Here is a 22,485-nt window from a genome sequence, read left to right as displayed (position 1 = left end):
CACTGTGCTTTAAAAGGTCTAGGAGTAGAAAAACCAAACCCAAGTCTTCTCTGATTCCACACGGCCGTTTTGCCACGAGATGATTAACAGTGTCTGTGGGGTCAGGTTTGTTATATTTGAATGGAGCTGGTACCAGGCAGCAGATAGAACTGTGGTCTGAGAATGTCTCCAGGACCTACATGTGGCCGATTTAGAGACACTGCCTAGCTTTGAACGCAGCTGCCTCTGCTCTCTCTGACGCCTGCTTAGCAAGGGATCCCGCCAGACCTCCACACACGAAGCTTTGTTAAATCACCCCCTATTGCTGACCAAACTCAAGGCTCCACCATTCAAAAAACAGAAGGCATAAAGGTGAATACGAACGTGAGAAAGGAGTTTACATGTGGTCCTGCAGTCTCTCCATATAGTCTCTAAAGCCCTGGGACTCCCCGAGCCCCATATCTGGGCACACCCACTGGATGCTGTCATCACTGTCAAACAGGATGGAGTTGGTGTACGGGCCGCCGTCCTCTGGGAGGATGGTGGTGTAGGAAGTAAACTTGACCCGCTTCCTCTTTGGGCCCGACGAACTCAGAGGTTCGTTTTTCATGTCTTTCTCATAGACATAGTCAGAAGGTCTGAGCAGCTGACTATGGAAAGTCTTCTGGGAACCGCCGTTGAGAAGGAAGTTCCTCTCCTCGAACTGCCGCCCCCTGTCGATCACGGTCGTGCACTCCTCTGACGGGAGGGTCACGTCCACCGGGTTCTCCAACAGCTCCACGTCGTTCCCGAGCCAGACCCAGTCGTGGGAATGGGGGATGTTGCCTTGCTCACTCACGGCGAATCTTTTGTGTCTGTATTTCCAAGCAAATGCCACACAGTTGATTAAGAAGACCAAGATGGCCAGGCAGAAGACACAGAGCAGGGCATACATGCCAATCTCCAAGTCGGTTAACCCCCTGGAGGTCACCGTGAGGTCACTGGGGTTATGGGGTTCCGGCGACTTCCCTTGAGTGGGGAAGCTTGTATAGGTGTCTGGACCACCGCTCTTGAGCATCTTCTTATCCTTTCCTCCCATGGGGGCCTGTGGGGTTGTGCTTTTGTTGGTACTTTCCCCGTGACCAACAGAGGCGCCATGCTGGAACCACTCCTGCACAGCTCTCTCCTGGCTGCCTTCGCGCTCTATGGTGTTACTGAGGTGGTCTTTATATTCCCGGTTTATGCCCTCGATATCGTTGGTGCCTCCTGGGGGTTCATCAATATTGGGTTCAAATTTGACCTTGACGTTGCCTTTACCCACGGCAAGGACGCTCTTCCTTTTGGTCTTCTGACAGGGCTCACTGATCATCATTTCCAGTTTAATCAAGGGCCCCTGCCCTTCCCCTTCTGCAACCACAAGCGGCCATCTGGACTGAAGGTTTGCCTGGACAGACACCACCATTTCATCCAATGATGAGACAGTAACTGAAAAATCCTTGGGATCATAAATGTCTAAAGGTGTCACCGAACCGTCACTGAACAAAATCCAAGAACTGACTATTGCTTCCTAGGAAGAAAATGAAAGCAAAGCATTCTGTTATCATCAGGTCCTTGAAAGCTGCAAATGTATATGTGATTTCCTACATAATAGTATTTAAACTTACAAACTGAGAAAAACTAATTCCTACGTTTTATTGTTGTAAACAGCTCTCAGCAATTCCTGGAACCGGCATCAACCCTAAGCTATAGCCCCACTGATGTGAGAAATGATTTGTTTTAAAGGAGGCATTAAAGTGTGTATTAATTTATTGCATGCCAGACCACAGGATTTGACTCTGACCTTTCTAAAAACATTTTGAAAGTTCAGGCAATTGATCTGAATCATATTCAGGTGCAACTAATCAGGCACTTGCTCAAGAGACTATTAGGTGGAACACTCTTTATTAGGAAGCCAATGCTGGTGAAGCGAAAACAGGCACTGCTGGAAGCACTTCAGGAAGGATGCGTTATGATAGCAGCCGGCTTAAAAGGCACCATGCCCTGGTACCTCTATCAATGACATGTCAAAGTTTAAAGACGGGAGAATGAAACTGAGTTATTTGTAGTGAGGTGGATGGACCTAGAGTCTGTCATACAGAGTGAAGTTAAGTCAGAAAGAGAAAAACAAATACTGTAGGCTAACACATGTATATGACATCTAGAAAAATGGTACTGATGAACCTAGTGGCAGGGAAGGAATAGAGATACAGACGTAGAGAATGGACTTGAGGACACAGGGAGGGAAGGGGAAGCTGGGATGTAGTGAGAGAGTAGCACTGACATATATGCACTACCAAATGTAAAACAGGTGGCTAGTGGGAAGCTGCTGCATAGCACAGGGAGATCAGCTCGGTGCTTGGTGATGACCTAGAGGGGTGGGATAGGGAGGGTGGGAGAGACGTCAAGAGGGAGGGGATATGGGGATATATGTATACATATAGCTAATTCATTCTGTTGTACAGCAGAAACTAACACAACATTGCAAAGCAATTATACTCCAATAAAGATTAAAAAAAAAAAAAAAGATGGGAGCGAGTTTGGGAATTGGTGATAATTGTCAACCATAGCGACTTGGTGTCTATAAGTTACGTTTGTTCAAGAAGCTGAAATGGAATTTCCAAGTATTAAAAGGCACCTGCTTTGGCAAAAGTAAAAACATGAGCGCCTTTGGTCACGGTCTAGCAGCAGACTGTGCCTAAAACAGATAAGGCTGTTCTAAAGCAAGTAGCATATGGGCACATGGTTGGTGGGTTAGAAGCATATACAGTAAGTCCCCTATATACGAACGGGTTCCATTCTGAGAGTGAATTCGTAAGACTAACAAAGTTAGCCTAGTTACCCAACTAACACAATCGGCTATGTGGTACTGTACTGTAATAGGTTTATAATAGTTTTCATACAAATAATACATAAAAATAAACACAAAAAAAGAAAACATTTTAAATCTTATGGTACAGTACCTCAAAAATTATAGTACAGTACCAGCTACATCACCACTGCTTTTACGCTTACTTCCGGACATCCTGGGCTTCAATAAAGATACTGTACTATTGTACTCTATACAGTACTGTTCAATAAAGTACACAAAAGCACAACCACTTGTAGAGGATGCACACACGTGACAACGTACGCCAGGCATGTGAACTAACATGTGATTGGACACGCGAACGCATGTTCGCATCTTTGAAAGTTCGCAACTTGAAGGGTCGTATGTAAGGGACTTACTGTACAAGGAAAATATATCTAAGCCACTGAGTACTTTTCTGAGACAGGATAAACAGGAAGAAGCTTCAAGAATCACCAGCCCCAGCTATGAGTGCTCTACCGATCTCCTTTGCAGGATGAGACAGAGAGAGACGTGGTCTCGATCGGCCAGGGACGAAAGGACTCTGGCATCGTACCTGCTGTGGGGCTTGAAGAACGTCCTGGGCGGCCACTGTTGAGATGATGGCTCTTTTGTCCGACCTGTGTGGCTGCAGGGAAAGAGACAAGCCGGCCACCAGCTGCACGCTCAGGTCCACGATGGTGACTCGGTCATCCAGGACAGTGACTGTCTTCTCCGCCAGGATAGAGTCAGAGAGAGGCGACAGGACCTGCAGGGTCAGCCAGAAAGCTCAGCCTCTGCTCCTCACACCATTCAAAACTCAAACACCAAAGCGTTCTCCCAGTTTTCCAAACATAAGCGCACGCGTGGACATTGTATATGTGAGCTTTATGCTCCTGTTCAGGTACGCTCTCCAACTGGAGCAGTTTTACACATAACATCTTGTTCCCTTTTCTCTTCTTTGATAAGAAACAGCACCATGATAACAGCACTGTAGTTTTTTTTTTTTTTTCTTTTGGTTAGGTAGAGTACTTTTTATTTGGCTTATACAAAAGAATGATTTGTTTTTACAGAGTTCTAGTTTTATGTGCTCTCAAGGGAAAAAAACACATCATAGTTCGATGTTTACTATTGATAAATCTAACTAGAGTAAAATTCCTTCACAAAAACCTAATCACGACTGTACAAAGGCTATTTTACATGGTGATGTATTCTATTGAAAACCGACTACTTGTATTGAGGAACAAATCTGTATCCCTCGTAACATGCAGTCAAACGCTTGATTTAATTTAGAGGCAACAACTAAAAATTGCCCACCTCGGTACGAAAGCACCAAGAGTAACATTTTTCCAACGACTAATATTTAGGTGTGAAAATGGCAGAATTGCGGTAAAACTCTTTAAAGGATTGGTGCTCAGCCACCTCTTCCTGCTCCTATTCCTTCCAGTGGGTAGTCAGGTGTCCACTATGGGCCACTAATCACCATTGTGTCATCACTGGATAAACCAGGTAAGCAACGTGAGAAAGAGGCTCTTACCTCTCCTATGAAACCACTCCTCCTAACTTGCCGTCTAGCTTGCAAGCGGGAGTGACTAGCAAATGGAGAGGAATACCTAGGGGGCAGAATTTCGTGACCCGCCCACCCAAAGGGGTCTTGCCTAATCTCTCAAACCTGTGAATATGATGAGACATCACCCTCCCGATTATGTTACAGGATACGGCACAGTTGGCCTTAAAATAGGGCGATTATGCTGGGTTAGCCGTGAGGGTCCCAGGCGATCACACAAGCCTTTAAAAGCAGAGGGCTTTCTTTCCCTGGCTGGTGGAGGAAGGGAAAGTCAAAGCGATTCAAAGAGTGAGAATCTGGTGATGCAGGGGCCCGGTGAGCAGGAATGCAGGTGACCTCTAGGAGCAGAGAATGACCCCTGGCTGACCGTCCATGAGGAACCACAGTCCTCAACCCCAAACCATGGGGAACTGCATTCTGCCAGCAACCTGAGCTGGGAAGCAAACCCTCCTCTGAAGCCCTCACATAAGCCCAGCGTGGCCCACACCTTGACTGCAGCCTTGTGGTACCCTGAGCTTGGTACCCCAGGCTCACCTGGACTCCCAGCCTTCAGAACTCTGAGTTAATAAATTCGTGGTGTTTAACTTGGGAGATTTGCGGTGATTTGCTGCCCAGCAATAGAAGAATAATACGAAATATAATGTTGAATCCAGCTGTCAAAAATTAACTATGGCAACACCTAAAATCTGACTTAATTAACTATGAGCAGTAACATTTTAATTTATTAAAAAAACATGCTGCACTCTTTCGGCAGAATTATCCTGTCAACGTTGGCCAGAAGATAGTTTTACTATTACTATAATAAAATGGAGAGTGTTTTTATTATATTTAGTGCAATACGTCTTTTAAAATTTTTTGGTCGACTGTTCAAGGTAAAAAATAGCTAAATGATTAACCCTCAAGTTTAGGAAAATAAAACTAGCTTTCACAGGTTCTGTCATCTTCTATTAGTGATAATGTGAAAAGTAAATTATCGTATTGGGGAAAAGATTGTTTAGACTGTGTGTTTAATTCAGCCTTGACTGGTAAAAGAAATGAGATTTTTTTTTCCTCAGCTCTCTCTAAAATGCAAAGTTTAATTTGTGTTTGGATGGTTAGAATTGACGAACCCTCCATTACTGCCCATGATTCTTTGACACGCACACACTCCCTGCACGGCAGCATCTACCTGGACCCTCATCAACACGGACTGGCATTGGGGGAGGTGGCAAGGGGTGGGCGCCTGTACCTGCACGGTGGTGATGCCCGGCTCCCGGCCCACCAGGGTCCTGCCATCCTGTAACTGAGCAATTCTCGGCTCTTCCACCTTCATGAAATCCATCACGAGGTCGGTGATGTCAAACTGCCAGTCGGGGCCCAGCATGTAGCTCAGCTGACCCGAGTCGGGTGACTCGGCCACGAACTGGGTGAGGACACGCACGAGGGCATGCTGGTACTGCAGGGAGCACCCTCTCCCCTTCTTCTCCTCGTCCTCCTCATCTTCGCTGTCTCGGGTGGGCCTGGGATACACACACACACACACACACACAGCAGAGCAAATGTCATCGTTGTAAAGAGGTGTCTCTCGTATCTCCGTGTCCGGATGCCCCGTGACTGCGCTGCTTGGGCCAGCTGGATTTTCTTCCTGCCAGCCCTGCTCACCATCAGGTCACCCACCATCTGCTTCTTCGTTCACTCCCTGGGCACTGTCTGGTGGTCACTGAGTGCCACCTGCACGGCCACGTACTCGGAGCACAGAAGCCCAGCGCGGCCCCTGCCTCACCCGCCCAGTGCCGGGGGGGGCCAGCCCCCCATGGGCAGAGGCCGCACCTCTGTCCTGTGTTCTGGAAACCTGCCATTTTGACAGGATCCCTTGTGCAGGGATGATGCAAAACATGGTCTAGAGGAGGGAACAGGAGGTCTGGGCTCAGAAGAGCCACGTGGGGCCTGCACCCACCCCTCCCTGCTGGCCTTGGGCGAGCAGTCACCCTCACATGGGCCCAGGCACCTCACCTTGGGAGCAGAAATGAGAAGGACACCTCTTACCTCCCTGCAGGAGTGCGTGAGGAGCAGTAAGTCAGGTGTGAGGACACCTGAGGTTGCCCCATGTGAACCATCACCTGGGGACACTGTCCACATCCAGCCCCTTCCCTGGATCAGGCCCTTCGATCTCTACAGAAGCAGCTTCCTCTGAGCTCAGGGCCCTAACGGGGACCAGAGTAAGTCTCCTACCTCCTACCCGCCTGACCTAAGTGACCATCGACCCTCAGAGCTGCTGAAACAGCTGAGCAACGTCTGGCACCGCGCCAGGCTTGGCTTCTCCTCCTTCCTCCTGTCTCCCCACTCGCCTGCCCACAACCCACCCTGAGAAACCCTCTCTGGCTGGGCCTTTCCAGAACCTTCCCCTCAAGATGAGCCTATCCCGTGTCCTTTAGGAGAGGAGCTGGTTTGGTGGCTGCTGACTGGTCTGTGGCCCCCGGTGGACGGGACTTGTGTCAGGGGAGAAAGGGGCAGACGTTCACATGTGCTGAGTTAGACCTACTATGTGCCGGGTCCTGCCCTACGTGCTCGTGTAAAGAGCTGACGTAGATGGACCACGTGCCACACCTCAGCCACACAGCTGACCCACGTCATCTGCAGAGACCCAAGGAGGGGGGCATTTTAGGATCCTGATGTCACTGGTGAGGAAACCAAGGCACAGAGGGAAGAGGCCACTGGGCCACAGCCACACAGCTGGTCTCATAGATGTGGGGTCCAAGCCAGGCTTCTGTCCCCCTAGTGGTGTCCTCTCCCTTTTTATTTTTTCATGTTTAGTTTTGGGGGGTCACTTCCCCAGCCAGGGATCGAACCCGGGCCCTTGGCAGTGAAAGCTCAGAGTCCTAACCACTGGACCACCAGGGAATTCCCTGTCCTTTCCCTTTTTATAACGGACTCCATTTCTCTTCACGACAGCCCTGAAGCAGGCTTCTGTTTCTACATGAAGAAACCAAGGCTCAGAGCAGTTACCACGAGGCCCAGGCGGCTGGTGGTGAGCAGATTGGGACAAGCACCACGTCACTTCTCAAACTCACTTTCTTAAAAATATGTCATCCTGCCTCCTTGAAAAGTTAACCCTCAAGGTTAGAAAAGTAAAACTAGCTTTCACAGGTTCTACTCAGGTAGGAGATAGATGGGCCCCTGGGCTGGACAGCTAGTGCGTGTCAAGTGGAGTAAAACTGAAGTTTTGTTCTCACCCAGACACTCCGAGGACAAAGCTAGCGGCAGAAGCTGAGCTCTGCCGAAGTAAAGAGATAAGACGACCACTCCCGAGGTCAAGAAAAACTTCCCTGTCTGCGCATGCGCAGGAAGGCTCCTTGGGGGTCAAAAAGGGAGGGGGCGTCACCCCATAGTAAGTGTGGACATGCAGCCACAGGCCTCTGCGGTGGGTGGCATCCACTTAGCAAAAAGGTGTGAGCGCGTGTTGGGGAGGGTCCTAGGGCCGCTCAGGCGTGAACACAGAAGCAAGATAATTGGCCAAAGGTAAACAAAGACCCGCAGGGACCGTCCTATATAAACAATGTAAGTCACCTCTCCACTGCATTCCTCCTCATTAGAGAGGATACCCACACCCTTTTTTCTGGGTGTGTATTTCTGCCTAGCTTCCGACTTAAATAAACTGCCTCTCTTGTGTGCTCTCCCATACATGGCGCTGTGCCTCTAATAGTTGTGTTGCATCTCTGATAGAAAACTTTGTACGTGATTTTACAGTTTTTGCTTCCTTGAAACAGTCTTGCTTTCCAACAGGGGGAAAGAGCCAAGGCAACTTTGCTTCCAGCCTCCAGCCCCTGGTGATCTAGTGACTAGGATTCCTGGTTTTCATCCAGGCTACCCAGGTTCACCTCCTGGACAGGGAACTAAGATCTCTCTTCAGGACCGCTCACTGCTGTCTCTCTGAGATCACTACCATCTTCTATTAGCGATATATATAAAGTAATTAAAGTAAATTATCATATGGGGGGAGACTGCTTAGACTGAGTTTAATTCAGCTTTGACTGGTAAAAGAAATGAGCTATTTTTTCTCAACACCCTCTAAAATGGAAAAGTTAATTTGAGTTTAGATTAGTAGTTACAGGAAAAACATTTCACCAGCACCTAGCAATTTGGGTTTCCCGAAGTGATGGGTAAGTATCCTTGCTGTTAAGTGAAATGATTTTTGGTGGCAAAGAGACAGAGCACGGAAAACACTGACTGACATACGGAAAGGTTGTTTCCATCGTGTTTTTCTGTCCTCATGGTTATATCACAGGCGAGTGTCTCTGCTCAGTGCCAGGGGGTCTTTAAGGGCTCTCTGACACCTGCTAGTCTCTCCCAGCTAACAAAGACAAATTCAGACAATTCGTATCTAGTCAGAATTTAATAACAGTATTTTATTTTCTTCGCATTACTTTTTACTAGTTGCCCATTTTGAACAGTGAGGAATTTCTCCTAAATGGATAAACTGAAAAGAGAACAATAGTAAGTATATTCTAGGTGGTACTCAAAAGTCGCAGTCTCATAAAAGTGGTGAGTGAACCAATGACGTTTTAGAAACACCATATTAATAAAATAATTATGCTCTGTGGTTTAAAAAAACTTTAAATTTTGAGATCATTTCAAATTCATTGAAAGTCTAGAAAATCGTACGGAGAGGTCCTGTACACTCTTTACCCAGCCCCTCAGATTTAACATCTTGCATACCCGTGGTATGATCCCCAGACCAGCAAACTGACTTTAGTACAAACCACAGAGCTCACTCAGATTTTGACAGTTTAATGAATACCCATTTATGTGTGTGTATATGTAGTTCTATGCGATTTTATCACATGCAGATTAATAGAACCATCACCAGAACTGATACAGAACTGGTGCATCTCCACAGAGGTGTCCTGTGTACTTCTCTACACCTCTACACTATCCCTAACTCATAAATGGTCCATACTGCAGATAACCTTTTAAAGCACTGGTAAGGATGTGGAGTAACTGGATGACTTCCCCACTGCTGGTGGGAATGAAAGATGGAGTGGCCTTTCTGAAAAACAGTTTGGCACTTTCCTTTAAAGCTAAACATGCCCTTAACGTACAACCCAACAATTGCACTCTTGGGCATTTTCCCCAGAAAAATGAAAACATGTTCACGCAAAAACTTGTGCACAAATATCATAACATCTATATCCAAAAGGGCCCCACGCTGGAAGCAACACGCGTGTCCTTCAGTGGATGAATGATTAAGCAAACTGTGATAATCCCTACCTGGGGATACACCCAGCAGTATAAATAAATGAACTATGGAAACACACAACGACTTGGGTGGAGTCAAGGGAATTACGCTGAATAGAAACACGTCAACTTTTAAAGATTTCATACTGTAAGGTACAATTTACCAGCTAGAGAAAACTTTCTGCTTTGAAAAGGGCTCAACTGATCAGTCAGGCCCACCTGGATAATCTCTGTACTTTAAGATGAACAGATTTAGAATTATAATTACATCAGTAAAATCCTTTCACTGCAGTCCCAGATTTGTGCTTGACTGAATAACCAGGAGAACGGAATCTTGAAGGGATGTCATCTTTAGAACTGTGTCTCCTGCAGGATGTATCATTTCACTGAATTCTTGGGACACCTCTGTTCAGTAACTCTACTGTCATCTCCAATTTATAGATGAAGAAACAGGGAGAGAGAGGTTAAGTAACTGGTCCAAGGTCACACAGCTACAGGCGAGAAAGCCAGGGTGAAAGCTCAGTGGCTTTCCTCCAGAGCCCACAACTTAGCTATGGCACTGTGCTCTGAAGATGATGGTTGACATTTACAACCAGGAAACCGAGAAAGGATAATGTAAAAAAAGAACAATAGCAAGTAGGGAATAAAAAAAAGAGCTGTTTCCTAAAGACCAAGCTTTGTGCTAAGTGCTTCTCACGCGTTGCATCATTTTACTGAATCCTAGCAACTGTTCTACGAGGAAGATATTATTATTCTCCCTATTACAATTTCCTCCTGTCAAAGTAAGTACCCAAGTCAGATCCGTCTGAATCCCTATCCCATCACTACCCACTGTGGATGCCGCTTCCCTGTGGCCTGGGGCCCTCAGGACCGTTTGCCTCAGATCTGAGCCCCGGGAGCCTCAGATCCACAGTCCTCAATGAGAGTCACACCACCACCACCACCACCACCACCACCAGCTGGTTGCTCACCTTCGGTTGGAGGCCACTGGGATCCGCCAGCCTTTGATCTGACTCAGCTCCGTGTCCGAGATCTCAACCTGCAGGGGGAGTCTGGGCGCCCAGACGGTGACCTCTAACTGGGATGTGAAGTGCTGGTGGGTGAAGTTCACGATCGTGTCCACTGTGCTCTTCATCTCCTTCCCATTCACAAAAATTGAATCACAGCCATCGGAGACCTTGGGTGGGGGGGAATAGAATCTTCAGATGCACCAGCAGAAAAAGCACATGCAAAACCTGACAATGAAAGTTCATGAACTGCAATAGCACTGATTTATGAGACCCCAAGACAACCAGGAGGACATGACTTGAACAAAAAGTAATTTGCAGACATTCATTAGTGACAAATACTGATAAATAGACTCCAGGAAAACCATTTTGTATTACGAACTACTGACAAGTAAAACCATAAACATAATTTAATGAACTTCCATAACCTTTGTTGCCTTTTCTGTGTGTTTTTTTTTTCCTTTACCTCACCTCTTTCATGCACTCAAACCACCACTAATCAACCCCCAGGTGCAACATATTTCACCCTTGTACCATATCTGGAGATGCTTAAAAGGTATCCATATGTTACTAAAACAACACTTCATTGGAGCTGTAAAGGGGATTTTTTTTTGGAAAAATACAACAACAACAACAAGAGAGCTTTGCACTAGATTAAAATCCTTGTAGGAAAGTACCCATGAAATGCACTAGAAATTTCGATATAATTATTTTTGCCCCATTACACTATAATTTTGTGGGATGGAGGTAAGGATGTGGCATTTTGTTATGGACTTTTGACTTAGCACGCGGGGACACCCTTTAGCGGGCATGCATTTGAGGACTGGGGGTTAGACAATGTAAGTCCCCATTTCACTTCACATCTTCCTACTAAGCAAGGAAAATGTTGATGACTTTCTCTCCTGGACCATCGGGACAATGAATGTGTTTTATGTACCTGGGTGGGAGGCGGGGAGGAGGGAGCAAAGGTCACTTTCTGTGCAAAAGACACAAAATCAACAATCAATTCAGCTCAGGATCACAAAACTGCCAGGGGTCCACGGTCTCATTTTACAGAAGAAGAGCCTGAGACCAGCAATGAGAGGTCACTGGCTCAAGGTCACACACTACTTTTAGGGGTGCTGCGTGGGGCTGGGCTGCTGGAAGGGCTCCCAGCTCACCCCGAGTGCCACCAGACAGCCCATTTTGCAAGCCACAAACGGAGACTCATTCTTGACCTTCTCCCCCTCACCTGAATCAGTACCTGTCGCGCAGGCTTCCCTTCCAACCCCCAGGAGCACACGTCCAACTGCCTCCTTGACGTGACCAGGTGAACAGCTCAGAGCAATGTCAGCAGTGCCAAGGTCCAAACTCGAAGAGCAAACCTCCATGTTGTTTGGGACCAGTTATCATCACCTCTTCTCCCCCTCCGCCCAAAAAGGGGCATGAACGTGAATTTGCTCCCATGAGAAGGAAAAGATGATCCTGATTCACTGTTGAGTGAAATCAGAGACCAAGAAGAAAATAACCAATGAGATGTGTAATCCTCTCCCTGCATCAGTGTCACAGACACAGGTCCTTGTCATTTCCACCTCACCACGTGACCCATGTCTTTAGGAATCTTTAAGCATAATTAACCAAAGCCGCTAATGGGAAGATGGGCTGAAATCACAGGGATACTAACCTGATAACCCCAGGCCACAAAGCAATGAGTAAGGCTGCTAGCGGGTAACTGCGTCAGGCTGAGTTCATTTGGGGAGCAGCTTTCCTACCTTGTCAGAACTCAGCCTTCCAAAGTCCCCTGCCCTCCAGGTTCTACCACTCTGAGCAACAAATCTGCCCTCAGACGGCAGCGGAAAGTGGCAGCTAATGTGTTTCTTCCCCTGATATTCCAGCAGGAGCTGAAAAAGACATTTCAATCACTTTTCAAAGCTTAAAGGAATCTACTTCACCCATCCCTCTCTTTGCCTGCTTTACTTCTTAAAAGGGAGAAGAAAAACAATGAACCAAGCAAATCAGCTGTCTTTTAGGGCATGTTGGAGGGACATAAATCTGCATTATTGCGCCCAGGGTTGTAAAGAGAGCAATCAGAACAAGATTTTCAACTAGACCAGGAAATGGGATGGAGGGCCGTGTTCTTATTTTAAAATCCTGCCATGCTGACACAATGCTGAACCCAACCACCCTTCCTTAGGTACTTAGAAAGGGGTGGAAGACTCGTTCTAGAGAAACCCCTGCCTTCCCTCCAGAGAACGGCTGCAGAAGCCATCTGACAAGACCCCTGAATACCCCTGGACTCAGTAGCAGCATGCAGGCAGTCTACCTCAAAAGAAAAAGCTTCCTTACGGACAAGAATGCTGCAGTGGGTGCACTGGGGGTTCTGCCCTCAACTTCTCCTGGCTCAGGTGGTTATCACCCATTGCTAGAACTTTCCCCATCCTACCCCTTACAGTACAGATCTCAACTCTCCTGAATCTGCAGGATTATAATCTATATGAGATGTGTGTATGTGTGTGTGTTTATTTCCTCCAAAAGGAATGGTTTAGTGTTTGCTAATTCAGGGTTTGCAGTGACTTTATAGGACATAACTACTGCAGACAATGAGAATCAATTGCAGTAGGTAACTCTCATTGGTATAGGATCTCACTGCCTGCAATGCTCTTCCTCCCATTTTGTAAAAAAATTTATTTATTTATTTATTATTTTTTGGCCGCACCACAAGGCATGTGGGATATTCGTGCTCTGACTAGGGATCGAACCTGCACCCCCTGCATTGGAAGCAGGGAGTCTTAACCACTGGACCGCCAGGGAAGTCCCTTCTTTCCCCCTTGGTGCATTAACAGCTCTGTGGGGCAGGCGCCATCAGCCTCGTCTTACCTGGACTGCATCCAGTGTGGAGAAAGGGAGCACCACCTCCCCAGGGCTTTACCTGTGTGTGCAGTGACGCCAGCCAGCCCCCAGGACTGCTGACGCCTGGCCCAGAGCTCTTTCCCCCGCCTGCTCACGCTCGTCCCCTCTGGAGACTTCCTGAGGCACAAGGAACAAAGTCCGAACTCCTGATCCCAGCTTAGGAGACCTAAGGACCTGGCACTGCCTCCTTCTTCAGACTCTCTTTGCACTCCCCTCCCTGCCCCCTGCACAGGCTCCCCCTTCATGGGCCCTCTCTCCTGGGCTTATCCCCAACCAAAGCCATGATTGAGATCTGTTTGTCGTTCACGTCTGAGGCAGATTTCACTGGTTGTCTATGGGCCGCCCAGTTACACACCAGCACCCCTGCCCCTCACACACACATGCACATCTTCCTCTTTTCTGTCCAGCCAATCATTAGAACCCCATGCTCCTTGCCAGTGATTGGCTTAGGGAAGGGCATGTGACACAATTCTGGCCAAATCAGGTGTGAGGAGTCTGCTGGGGATTCTGGGAAAGGCCTCCTGGCTCCTAGATGTTCAGAATGTGGTCCATCCTTCTCCCACTTCACACTGGAGATGGCAACGGGGGCCACAGTGGTGATCTCGGAGCCGTGAAGGGGCTGACCAAGGACCAGGCTGACGCTGCGAGCACGGAGGGACAGAAGGACGGAAGGAACCACGTCCTCAGGGACCACCTGGATGGACCACTAGACCAGCCCACCTGGAACCACCTGACTTTTCAACTTCTTATCACGTGTTTTTTTCTTTCTGTTGTGGTCAAAGCCATTTTGGTCCATGGTATTCTGTTACTTGCCACCAAAAGTGGCATATATTATATAAGAACTCAGCTCAATGCCACTCCTCAGAAGGCATTGCCTGAGTCATTTCTAATTTAAACTTGCACACCCTCACCTGATCACTCTCCATCTATACTACGCTATTCTCTGTGTATACGTTTATAACCGAGTCACTTTGCTGTAGAGCAGAAATTAACACATCACTGTAAACCAACTATGCTTCAATTTAAAAAACTTAAGTAAATAAACTACACTGTTCTCCTGTATCCAATTTACTGCGTGTGCTACTATGTACACTATATTTACACTATTTCTATGTTATTGACAGTATATTACTCACACCGTATTACTGTTTATATCACATGGCTTGCATTATATTAGTCACACTGGGTTGCCCTGAGTAATGTTTTATAATTTACTTTTCAAAATTTATCACTCTCTGTGCGCTGCTGGTTGTTTACTTGTTCCCTATCTCTGTTCTCCACCTGAAGGTGATCTGCTTGAGTCCATGGACCTGTTTTCTCCTCTTAACTGCTGTGTCTCCACTTCTAGCACAGGGATGGCATATAGACAGTGTTCAATAAGTAGGTGTTCAATGTGAATATGTCACTGGTTTCCTCTGGGTCCCATTCGTTCCTGTGCCCCAGGAGTAGCCTGTGTCTGGGTAAGAAGAGGGAGGAGGTGGCTTAGACAAGGTTATCATGTTGAGAATATCATGAGAGGGGCTTTCCTGGTGGTGCAGTGGTTAAGAATCCACCTGCCAATGCACAGGACATGGGTTCGAGCCCTGGTCCAGGAAGATCCCACATGTGGCGGAGCAACTAAGCCCGTGCACCACAACTACTGAGACTGAGCCTGCGATCTAGAGCCCATGAGCCACAACTACTGAGCCTATGCACTGCAACTACTAAAGCCCTCATGCCTAGAGCCCCTGCTCCGTAACAAGAGAAGCCTCTGCACTGAGAAGCCAGAGCACCGCTCAAAGAGTAGCCCCCACTCACTGCAACTAGAGAAAACCCGTGCACAGCTACGAAGACCCAACACGGCCAATACATTAATAAAAAGAAAAGAATATCGTAAGAGGAGACAGACCCGTAGAAGAAACCTACTCCAAACGCTAAGGAAGTTTGAGGTCAAAGAGCTGAGAAGTTTGGATTCCCAGTGGCGAATTCGGTCTTCCGGCTAGGAATTGAGATCTGTGTTACGTCACACAGGGAGAGCGTGTGTGTTGTCAGAGGAGACAGGTAGACACCGCAAGGCAAAGATTAGGTTCAGGTACTCACCACTCATCCAAAAGATACCTTCAGGGCTCTCTGAGCCCCCAAAGGAACCCCAGGGGTCCCTAACATATGTTGTGAATACTAACATAAGAAGAGCTGAGCACAGGAACGTGGAGACTGAAAATGACGGTTCGTGCCATGTGAATCCGCGAGCATGTGCCAGGTGGCTTGTCAATGTCCTCGTAGGAAGGCTGCCTTTAGAGGTTCATTGTTTTACTGTCAAATTACACGTTTGCAGTTTCAATACTTTACAGTAATAGAGGCAAACAGGGGTCTCCCGATGTAAATATGTTTCCTTTGGGGATCTTGTAAGATACATCATTCGATTCATATTCTATTTAGAAAAGAAGCAAGAATTGAGTCTGTGAATTGGTGCCCTCCCTCTGAGTCAGCCACAGGGCTGAGCACCTGTGTCTGCACAGACGCTGCCCCTGCTTTACAAGGCTTCCCTCCCAACCCCTCCCCCACCTTGAGAAGTGCATCAGAAAGAAAAAAGCTACATAAGTCTGTCGATGGGCGCAGTTTACCTCCTCTGCAGCTTGGTAAGAGCAGTTTAAGAAGCGTAAAGGGTGTTCGTTTAAGTTGAATACAGTGAAGGGTGCCTTCTGCAATGTTTATAATGAAAAAATGCAACTAAATGCCTAGTTCAATAAATAACAGTGTATACAAATGAAACACTAGGAATCATACAACAAATTTAAATAAAATTTAAGAAAAGGGGAAATCATCATGATATAATATTTAGCGAAAAAATGATGGAGTTAAAATTATATGGACACACTTATATAACTGAATCATGTTGCCATACACCTGAAACTAACACAACAGTGTAAATAAACTATGCTCCAATCAAATTAAAATTTAAAAAGATCATATGGACACACTGATCCTAATTTTATAAATATATGTTATGTGTGTTTGTGTATTACTGAAGAATAAAAAGATTTGAGTAATGAGGGGAAAGCTATTAATCAAAGAGTATGTGTCTCACAAATTCACAATAAATGCTGAATTCCATATTAAGATAGGCAAAAGCAAACGATGTAAAGAAAAAACACCTTTCATTTCAACTGTCATCAAATCAAACATGTTGTATTTATTACCAAGTTTAGCAAGTACATTGTGTCTTAGGAGCAGTGGGTACTCAAAAAATATTTATTTTTACCTTAAGTTTTTATATCTCCAAGAAATACAAAAAGGAAAACTAACAGCTATCATGTTTCACATGCTTTCTATGCATCATGTATTGTTTTTAAAACTTTACCTAGAATGATAGCCATTAAATCCTACATATAACCCATTCGTTAAGTGTTTTGTCCCTATATTGTAGATGGGGAAACTGAGGCCCTGGAGAGGCAGCCTGTGCAGGGATCACAGCTGGTGAAGGGCAGAGCAGGGATTCGCCCTCAGATCCTCTGAATCGGGGGGTGGGGGGTCCTCAAAGTGTGTGTTACCCTCTCCGTACAGCCCACAGAAGGAGGACCTGATTGGGAAAAACATATATTGGGATTATTTTTATGAACCTCATTGAGGTGTAATTTCTGTTCAGTGCACCATATCCGCTTGGAGGGTACAGCTGGATGAGATTGATGGTGCCTACCCCGTGAAACCACTGCCCCGCTCGAACACAGAACACTCCCATCCTCCCAAAACATCCTTTGTGCCCCTTTTTGGTCCATCACTCCCTCCGCCCCTGGCCCCAGGCCACCACTGGTGTGTCAGTAAGCATGAGGTATCTATTCACTAGAGACTAGCTTGCTAGTCAGTCCTCAAGTCCAAGGAGAGGGAGCCGGAAGCAGCAGCTCAGTGCCTCACACTGAGGTCCAGTAACTTGGGTCCTCACCCAAGCTCCTCCCCTCATCACGCTTGGATAAGTCACTCCCCATCTCAGGGCTCAGATTCCGCATCCGCAAACCTGAGGGTACCCGAAGTTTCCAGCTCGCCCACCCTCCCATCGTATGATTGGAGGATGGAGAGAGCAAGCTCGGGGTCCCAGCGTATTTTGATAAAGTTTCTTTCTACTGCAGATCCCTCATCTGTAAAGAAAGAATAAATCATTCACTCATTTAATAAATATTTATTTCATGTCAACGAAGATCTAGGAACTGTCCTAGGTGCTGAGGATAGAGTGATGAACAATATAGTTCCTGCCCTTATGGAACTGATCATCGAATGGGGGAGACAGAAAAAGTCAACACACATGTAGATATAAATGTAATATCAGGTAGTGAGATGGGCTTAAAAGGAAAATCAAGCAAGGTAAGAAAACAGTGATAACAGAGGGTGTTGTTTTAGTTAGAATGGGCAGGGAAGGCCTCCCTGGAGAGGTCACATTTGAGTAGAGATCTGAATGAAGTGAGAAAGTAAGTGAGTCTTGAGCCCACGCAGAAGACCACTGAGAAGAGAAGACACAGGAAGTGCAAAGGCCCTGAGACAGAAATGTTCTTGCCATATTCAAGGACCAAAAAGGAGCACAAAAGTAGCCAGGGGGCCAGACTGTACTCCACTGAGTACGTATAACGAGAAGCTGTGAGGTTTTGGAGCAAGGAAGTAGCATGGTTGGACAATATAGCAAGATACCTAAAGCAGGAATGGCAAAAGGGGAGACCATGCAGGGGCCCACTGAGCCCATGCCACAGAGACATGAAAAAGTCTCCCAACAGGGTGGTGTGATGGAGGGAATGAGACGTGGTCAGGTTCAGGATGTCTCTGAAAGTAGCCCTGGCAGGACCTGCTACTGGCATGGCTGTTGGGTGTGAGAGAGGGATGGCTGTGAGGTTTCTGGCCTGAGCAACCAGAAAAATGGTGTGGCTATCCCTGAGATAAGGGAGGGCTGCAGGAAGGCAGATTTGGGGTAGAGAGAAAGAATCCGGAGTTCCGTTTCAAAAATATTAAATATGAAATATTTATTAGACATCTGAAGGAAGATTTAGGTAAGAAGCTGGAAGCACAAGTGCAGAGTTTATGGAGAGAGGTTTGAGCAGAAGAAATAAGTTTGGATCATGGCAGCATGTGCGGTATTTAAAGCCATGAGATTGAATAACCTCCCACATTTCAGCCTTGAGACTGCTAACACTTAGAGGCCATGAATAAAAGGACCTGAACACATGGGGCCAGTTTGTGAAAAAAGAAAAGCCAGGGGGACTTCCTGAAAAAGTCAACATATACAGACATGCAAATTAATAGACTGCACACTGGCAGCAAAATAGAGGGAAGGCTTTTTCAGAAGGAAGGAGGAGAAATCAAGGAACTTTTTCAGGACCCAAAGGTGAAGTGAGGAATTCTCATACATATTTATGACCTTTCTCTTCACCCTGACTACAGGGGGACAGACAGGAGGGAGGAGGGGAGGAAACAGGGGTCCACCTTTAAAGATGAAAGCTGACACGTATAGCATTTTACAATTTATAAAACATCATCCCACTTGACATTCTCTCTCTCTCTCTCTCTCTCTCTCACTGTCTCTTTTTTTGCCACACCACGTGGCTTGTGGGATTTTAGTTCTCTGACCAGGGATTGAACCCTGGCCCTCATCAGTGAAAGCGCAGAGTCCTAACCACTAGACTGCCAGGGAATTTCCCCCTCCACCTGACATCCTCGATTTGCCTCCTGTGGTAGCTTTCAGTGCTGCACCTAACACCACACCCTCATCCTTTGCCTTGTGAATTTGTGGTTCCTCCCACCAGAGGCTAAATATACTTTATCTCAACAATGTTGGGTTTGGGCAAAAGACTCCTTTGCCCAGAGGAAGTTTAGCAAAAAATTCTTCATAAAATACTTAAAACACAGCATAGGGAACTCTGCTCAATATTCCGTAACAACCTAAATGGGAAAAGAATTTGAAAAAGAATAGATACATGTGTATGTATGTATAAGCGAATCACTTTGCTGTACACCTGAAACTAACACAACATTGTTAATCAATGATTCTCCAATATAAAATAAAAATTAAAAAAAAAGCCACACACACAGTTAAAGGATTGGGTTTGCCCTCTTGGTATCTGCAACCTTGAAGAGCTGGACCCCAGCTGACCTGAAGACCTGTGAACAATGAAAAAAAGCTCCTGGTGCCATGTGACTAAGACACTGGGGCAGTTTGTTATGCAGGAGTAACTAACTGATACACTCTATGACAATGTGTCTCAAATAATGTTTGACACATAACCCACAGCAGAAAATACATCTTACATTACGATTAACACACAAAAAGTATACATAAAGGCAAAAACTAAAGTTTCATGAAAAAATGCTTCACCTCGTTAAGTGCAAGTCACTCTGAATTTTCTATTCTGTTCCATCCCATCCCATTCTATTCCACTCCACTCCACTCTGTGCCTTTCCATTCCAGTCCATTCTATTCCTTCACTTCTTACAAAATGCTGGTGAGATCCCATAAAAATCAGCCCTTAATTTGAAAAATAAAATCCTGCACTGGAGCATCATGGGAAAGTTATCCTTTACCCATTTTACAGTTGAGGAGACTAAGGCTCAGTCAGGTCACCTAGCCAGTAATGGAAGGCTGGTGTCCCAAGCGGTGTGTTCTGACCCAACACTGTCCTTTTCTATTGGTCAAATAGCCCCCACAGTAACCGCTGATCCCCTCTCCATATTCAGTTCATTCTTAGTTTTCACTTAGAGGGTTCTTGAAATGAGGGGCCCGGCTTATCCTCTGCTTGATACAAATCTGAGACAAAATCAAGTCAGCCAAGTTCCAGTTTCAGTCCAGAGAAGTAGATGGCTAAAAAGGACACATCTCTCGCCCTTACCAAGCTGCAAATTAAAAACTTTTCTTAAACACATCAGAGAAGCTGATGCTGAGGCAGGGCTACAAACTAACCTGGAATCTGGAGAAAGACACATGCCCACAAGGAAGAAGAGAAATAGAGCATTTGCTTCCCTGGGGTGGACTCTGCTGGATGCCACATAAGCTAGAAAAAAAGAATCCAAGTGAAAAATTGTACTGACTTGCTAAACACCTGGTATGGGCTAGTGTGAGAGTATGAAGCTTCTAGAGCTTGTAAACATAGGGGAGCTTGTACCTCTGGGCTTGCTCTACGAATCCCACCAGGCATTCACGGGAAGAGCTAGCAGCATCTCTGGGACAGCTTCCCTCACAGCACCGACTCAGGAGAAGAACATCAGCCACTGCGGAAACTCTACACACCTCCATATCCCCTGTCTCTCCTATGGGGCAAAAGATTCAGTCTTCAGGCAGAAGTATAATAAAAACTGCCATTTAAGGTACTAGGGGGATTCCGTTGTATCTAAAGTAATCAGTTGAATTTAAGCTACTTTATTAAACAGAGGCCTGCATGCGTCTGGCAAACAGCTACGTGCTCATGGTGCCTAAATTCCCTCTTAAAATTTATACAATAAGATTTATACCATAAGAAGTTCTAGGGCTTCCATGATGGCATAGTGGTTAAGAATCTCCCTGCAATGCAGGGGACACTAGTTCAATCCCTGGTCTGGGAAATCCCACATGCCATGGAGCAACTAAGCCTGTGCGCCACAACTACTGAGCCCATGCACTGCAACTACTGAAGCCCGCATGCCTAGAGACCATGCTCTGCAACAAGGCAAGCCACCACAATGAGAAGCCCACATACCAAAACAAAGAGTAGCCCCTGCTTGCCCACAACTAGAGAAAGCCCGAGCACGGTAACAAAGACCCAACGCAGCCAAAAATTAAATAAATAATAAAATAAATCTTAAAAAGAAGAAGAAGAGGAGGAGGAAGAGGAAGAGGAGGAGGAGGAAGAGGAAGAGGGAGAGGGAGAAGGAGAGGGAGAGGGAGAAGGAGAAGGAGTAGGAGAAGGAGGAGAAGGAGAAGAAGAAGAAGCTCTAGGACAGGGAATTCCCTGGCGGTCCAGTGATTAGGACTCCACAATTTTGGTGCCGAGGACACAGGTTCAATCCCTGGTTGGGGAACTAAGATCCTACAAGCTGCACAGTGCAGCCAAAACAAACAAACAAACAAACAAACACAAAACCCAACCCCAAACCAAACCAAAACAAAATTAAAAAATAAAGAAGCTTGAAGACATAACAGCTCTCTTGTCCGCAGTGGGTCCCCAGACCATGCTATGCTTTCATTGGTCACAGCTATCCACCTCTTTGATTCATAACTATCTACTCCTCCCCTTTGATAAGTAAGGATACAACCTTGATCATCTTTTTTCCCCCTAGAACATTACTGAACTGTGCTTAATAGTATCATGTGACTCTGAGCAAGTAACTTAACCTGAGTTTCTGCTCCTTCATCTGTAATGTTAATTGGCCTTCACCTGGCTCAAATACAGCATTTGCCTATAAAATACCTCTTTCTTTTCTCCATGACCCACGCAAATGGTGGTTGGGTTCTAAAGTTAACTGAAGTGGGGCTTCCCTGGTGTCACAGTGGTTAAGAATTCACCTGCCAGTGCAGGGGACACGGGTTCGAGCCCTGGTCTGGAAAGATCCCACATGCCATGGAGCAACTACCAAGCCTGTGCTCTAGAGCCCAAGAGCCACAACTAATGAACCCATGTACCACAACTACTGAAGTCTGCATGCCTATAGCCCATGCTCTGCAACAAGAGAAGCCACCACCATGAGAAGCCTGTGCACCGCAATGAAGAGCAGCCCTCACTCGCCACAACTAGAGAAAGCCTGTGCACACCAATGAAGACCCAACACAGCCAAAAATAAAATAAATTAAAAAATAAATAAATTTATTAAAAAAATAAAGTTAACTAAAGCAAAATTGCACCCAACCAGTATTATACAAGAAAATTCCCATTTTCATTCACCAGGCACAGCATTTCTGATTTTGAATACAAAGAATATGTACAATAACATGTATGCATATGAGATATATATATAAAATTATAGGTAGCATGCAGTTGTACAGATGGGTAGTATATGCAAAT

The 22,485-nt window shown here is 46.0% G+C and overlaps 1 protein-coding gene across 1 annotated transcript in view; it reads right to left on the bottom strand.

Annotated features, from left to right (window-relative positions):
* Positions 1 to 376: 376 nt before the first annotated feature.
* The window catches only part of TMEM132B (transmembrane protein 132B), a 277,602-nt gene continuing 255,493 nt past the window's right edge, over positions 377 to 22,485 (bottom strand). The window contains exons 6-9 of the mRNA XM_057746462.1: positions 10,574 to 10,779; positions 5,617 to 5,887; positions 3,399 to 3,590; positions 377 to 1,525 (exon numbers count right to left, since the gene is read on the bottom strand). Of these exons, the coding sequence (XP_057602445.1) occupies positions 377 to 1,525; positions 3,399 to 3,590; positions 5,617 to 5,887; positions 10,574 to 10,779 (1,818 nt within the window). The remainder of the gene's footprint in view (positions 1,526 to 3,398; positions 3,591 to 5,616; positions 5,888 to 10,573; positions 10,780 to 22,485) is intronic.

The sequence above is a fragment of the Hippopotamus amphibius genome, chromosome 8 (assembly GCF_030028045.1).
Source record: "Hippopotamus amphibius kiboko isolate mHipAmp2 chromosome 8, mHipAmp2.hap2, whole genome shotgun sequence".
Lineage (NCBI taxonomy): Eukaryota > Metazoa > Chordata > Mammalia > Artiodactyla > Hippopotamidae > Hippopotamus > Hippopotamus amphibius.
This window is presented reverse-complemented; position numbering and strand designations above follow the sequence as displayed.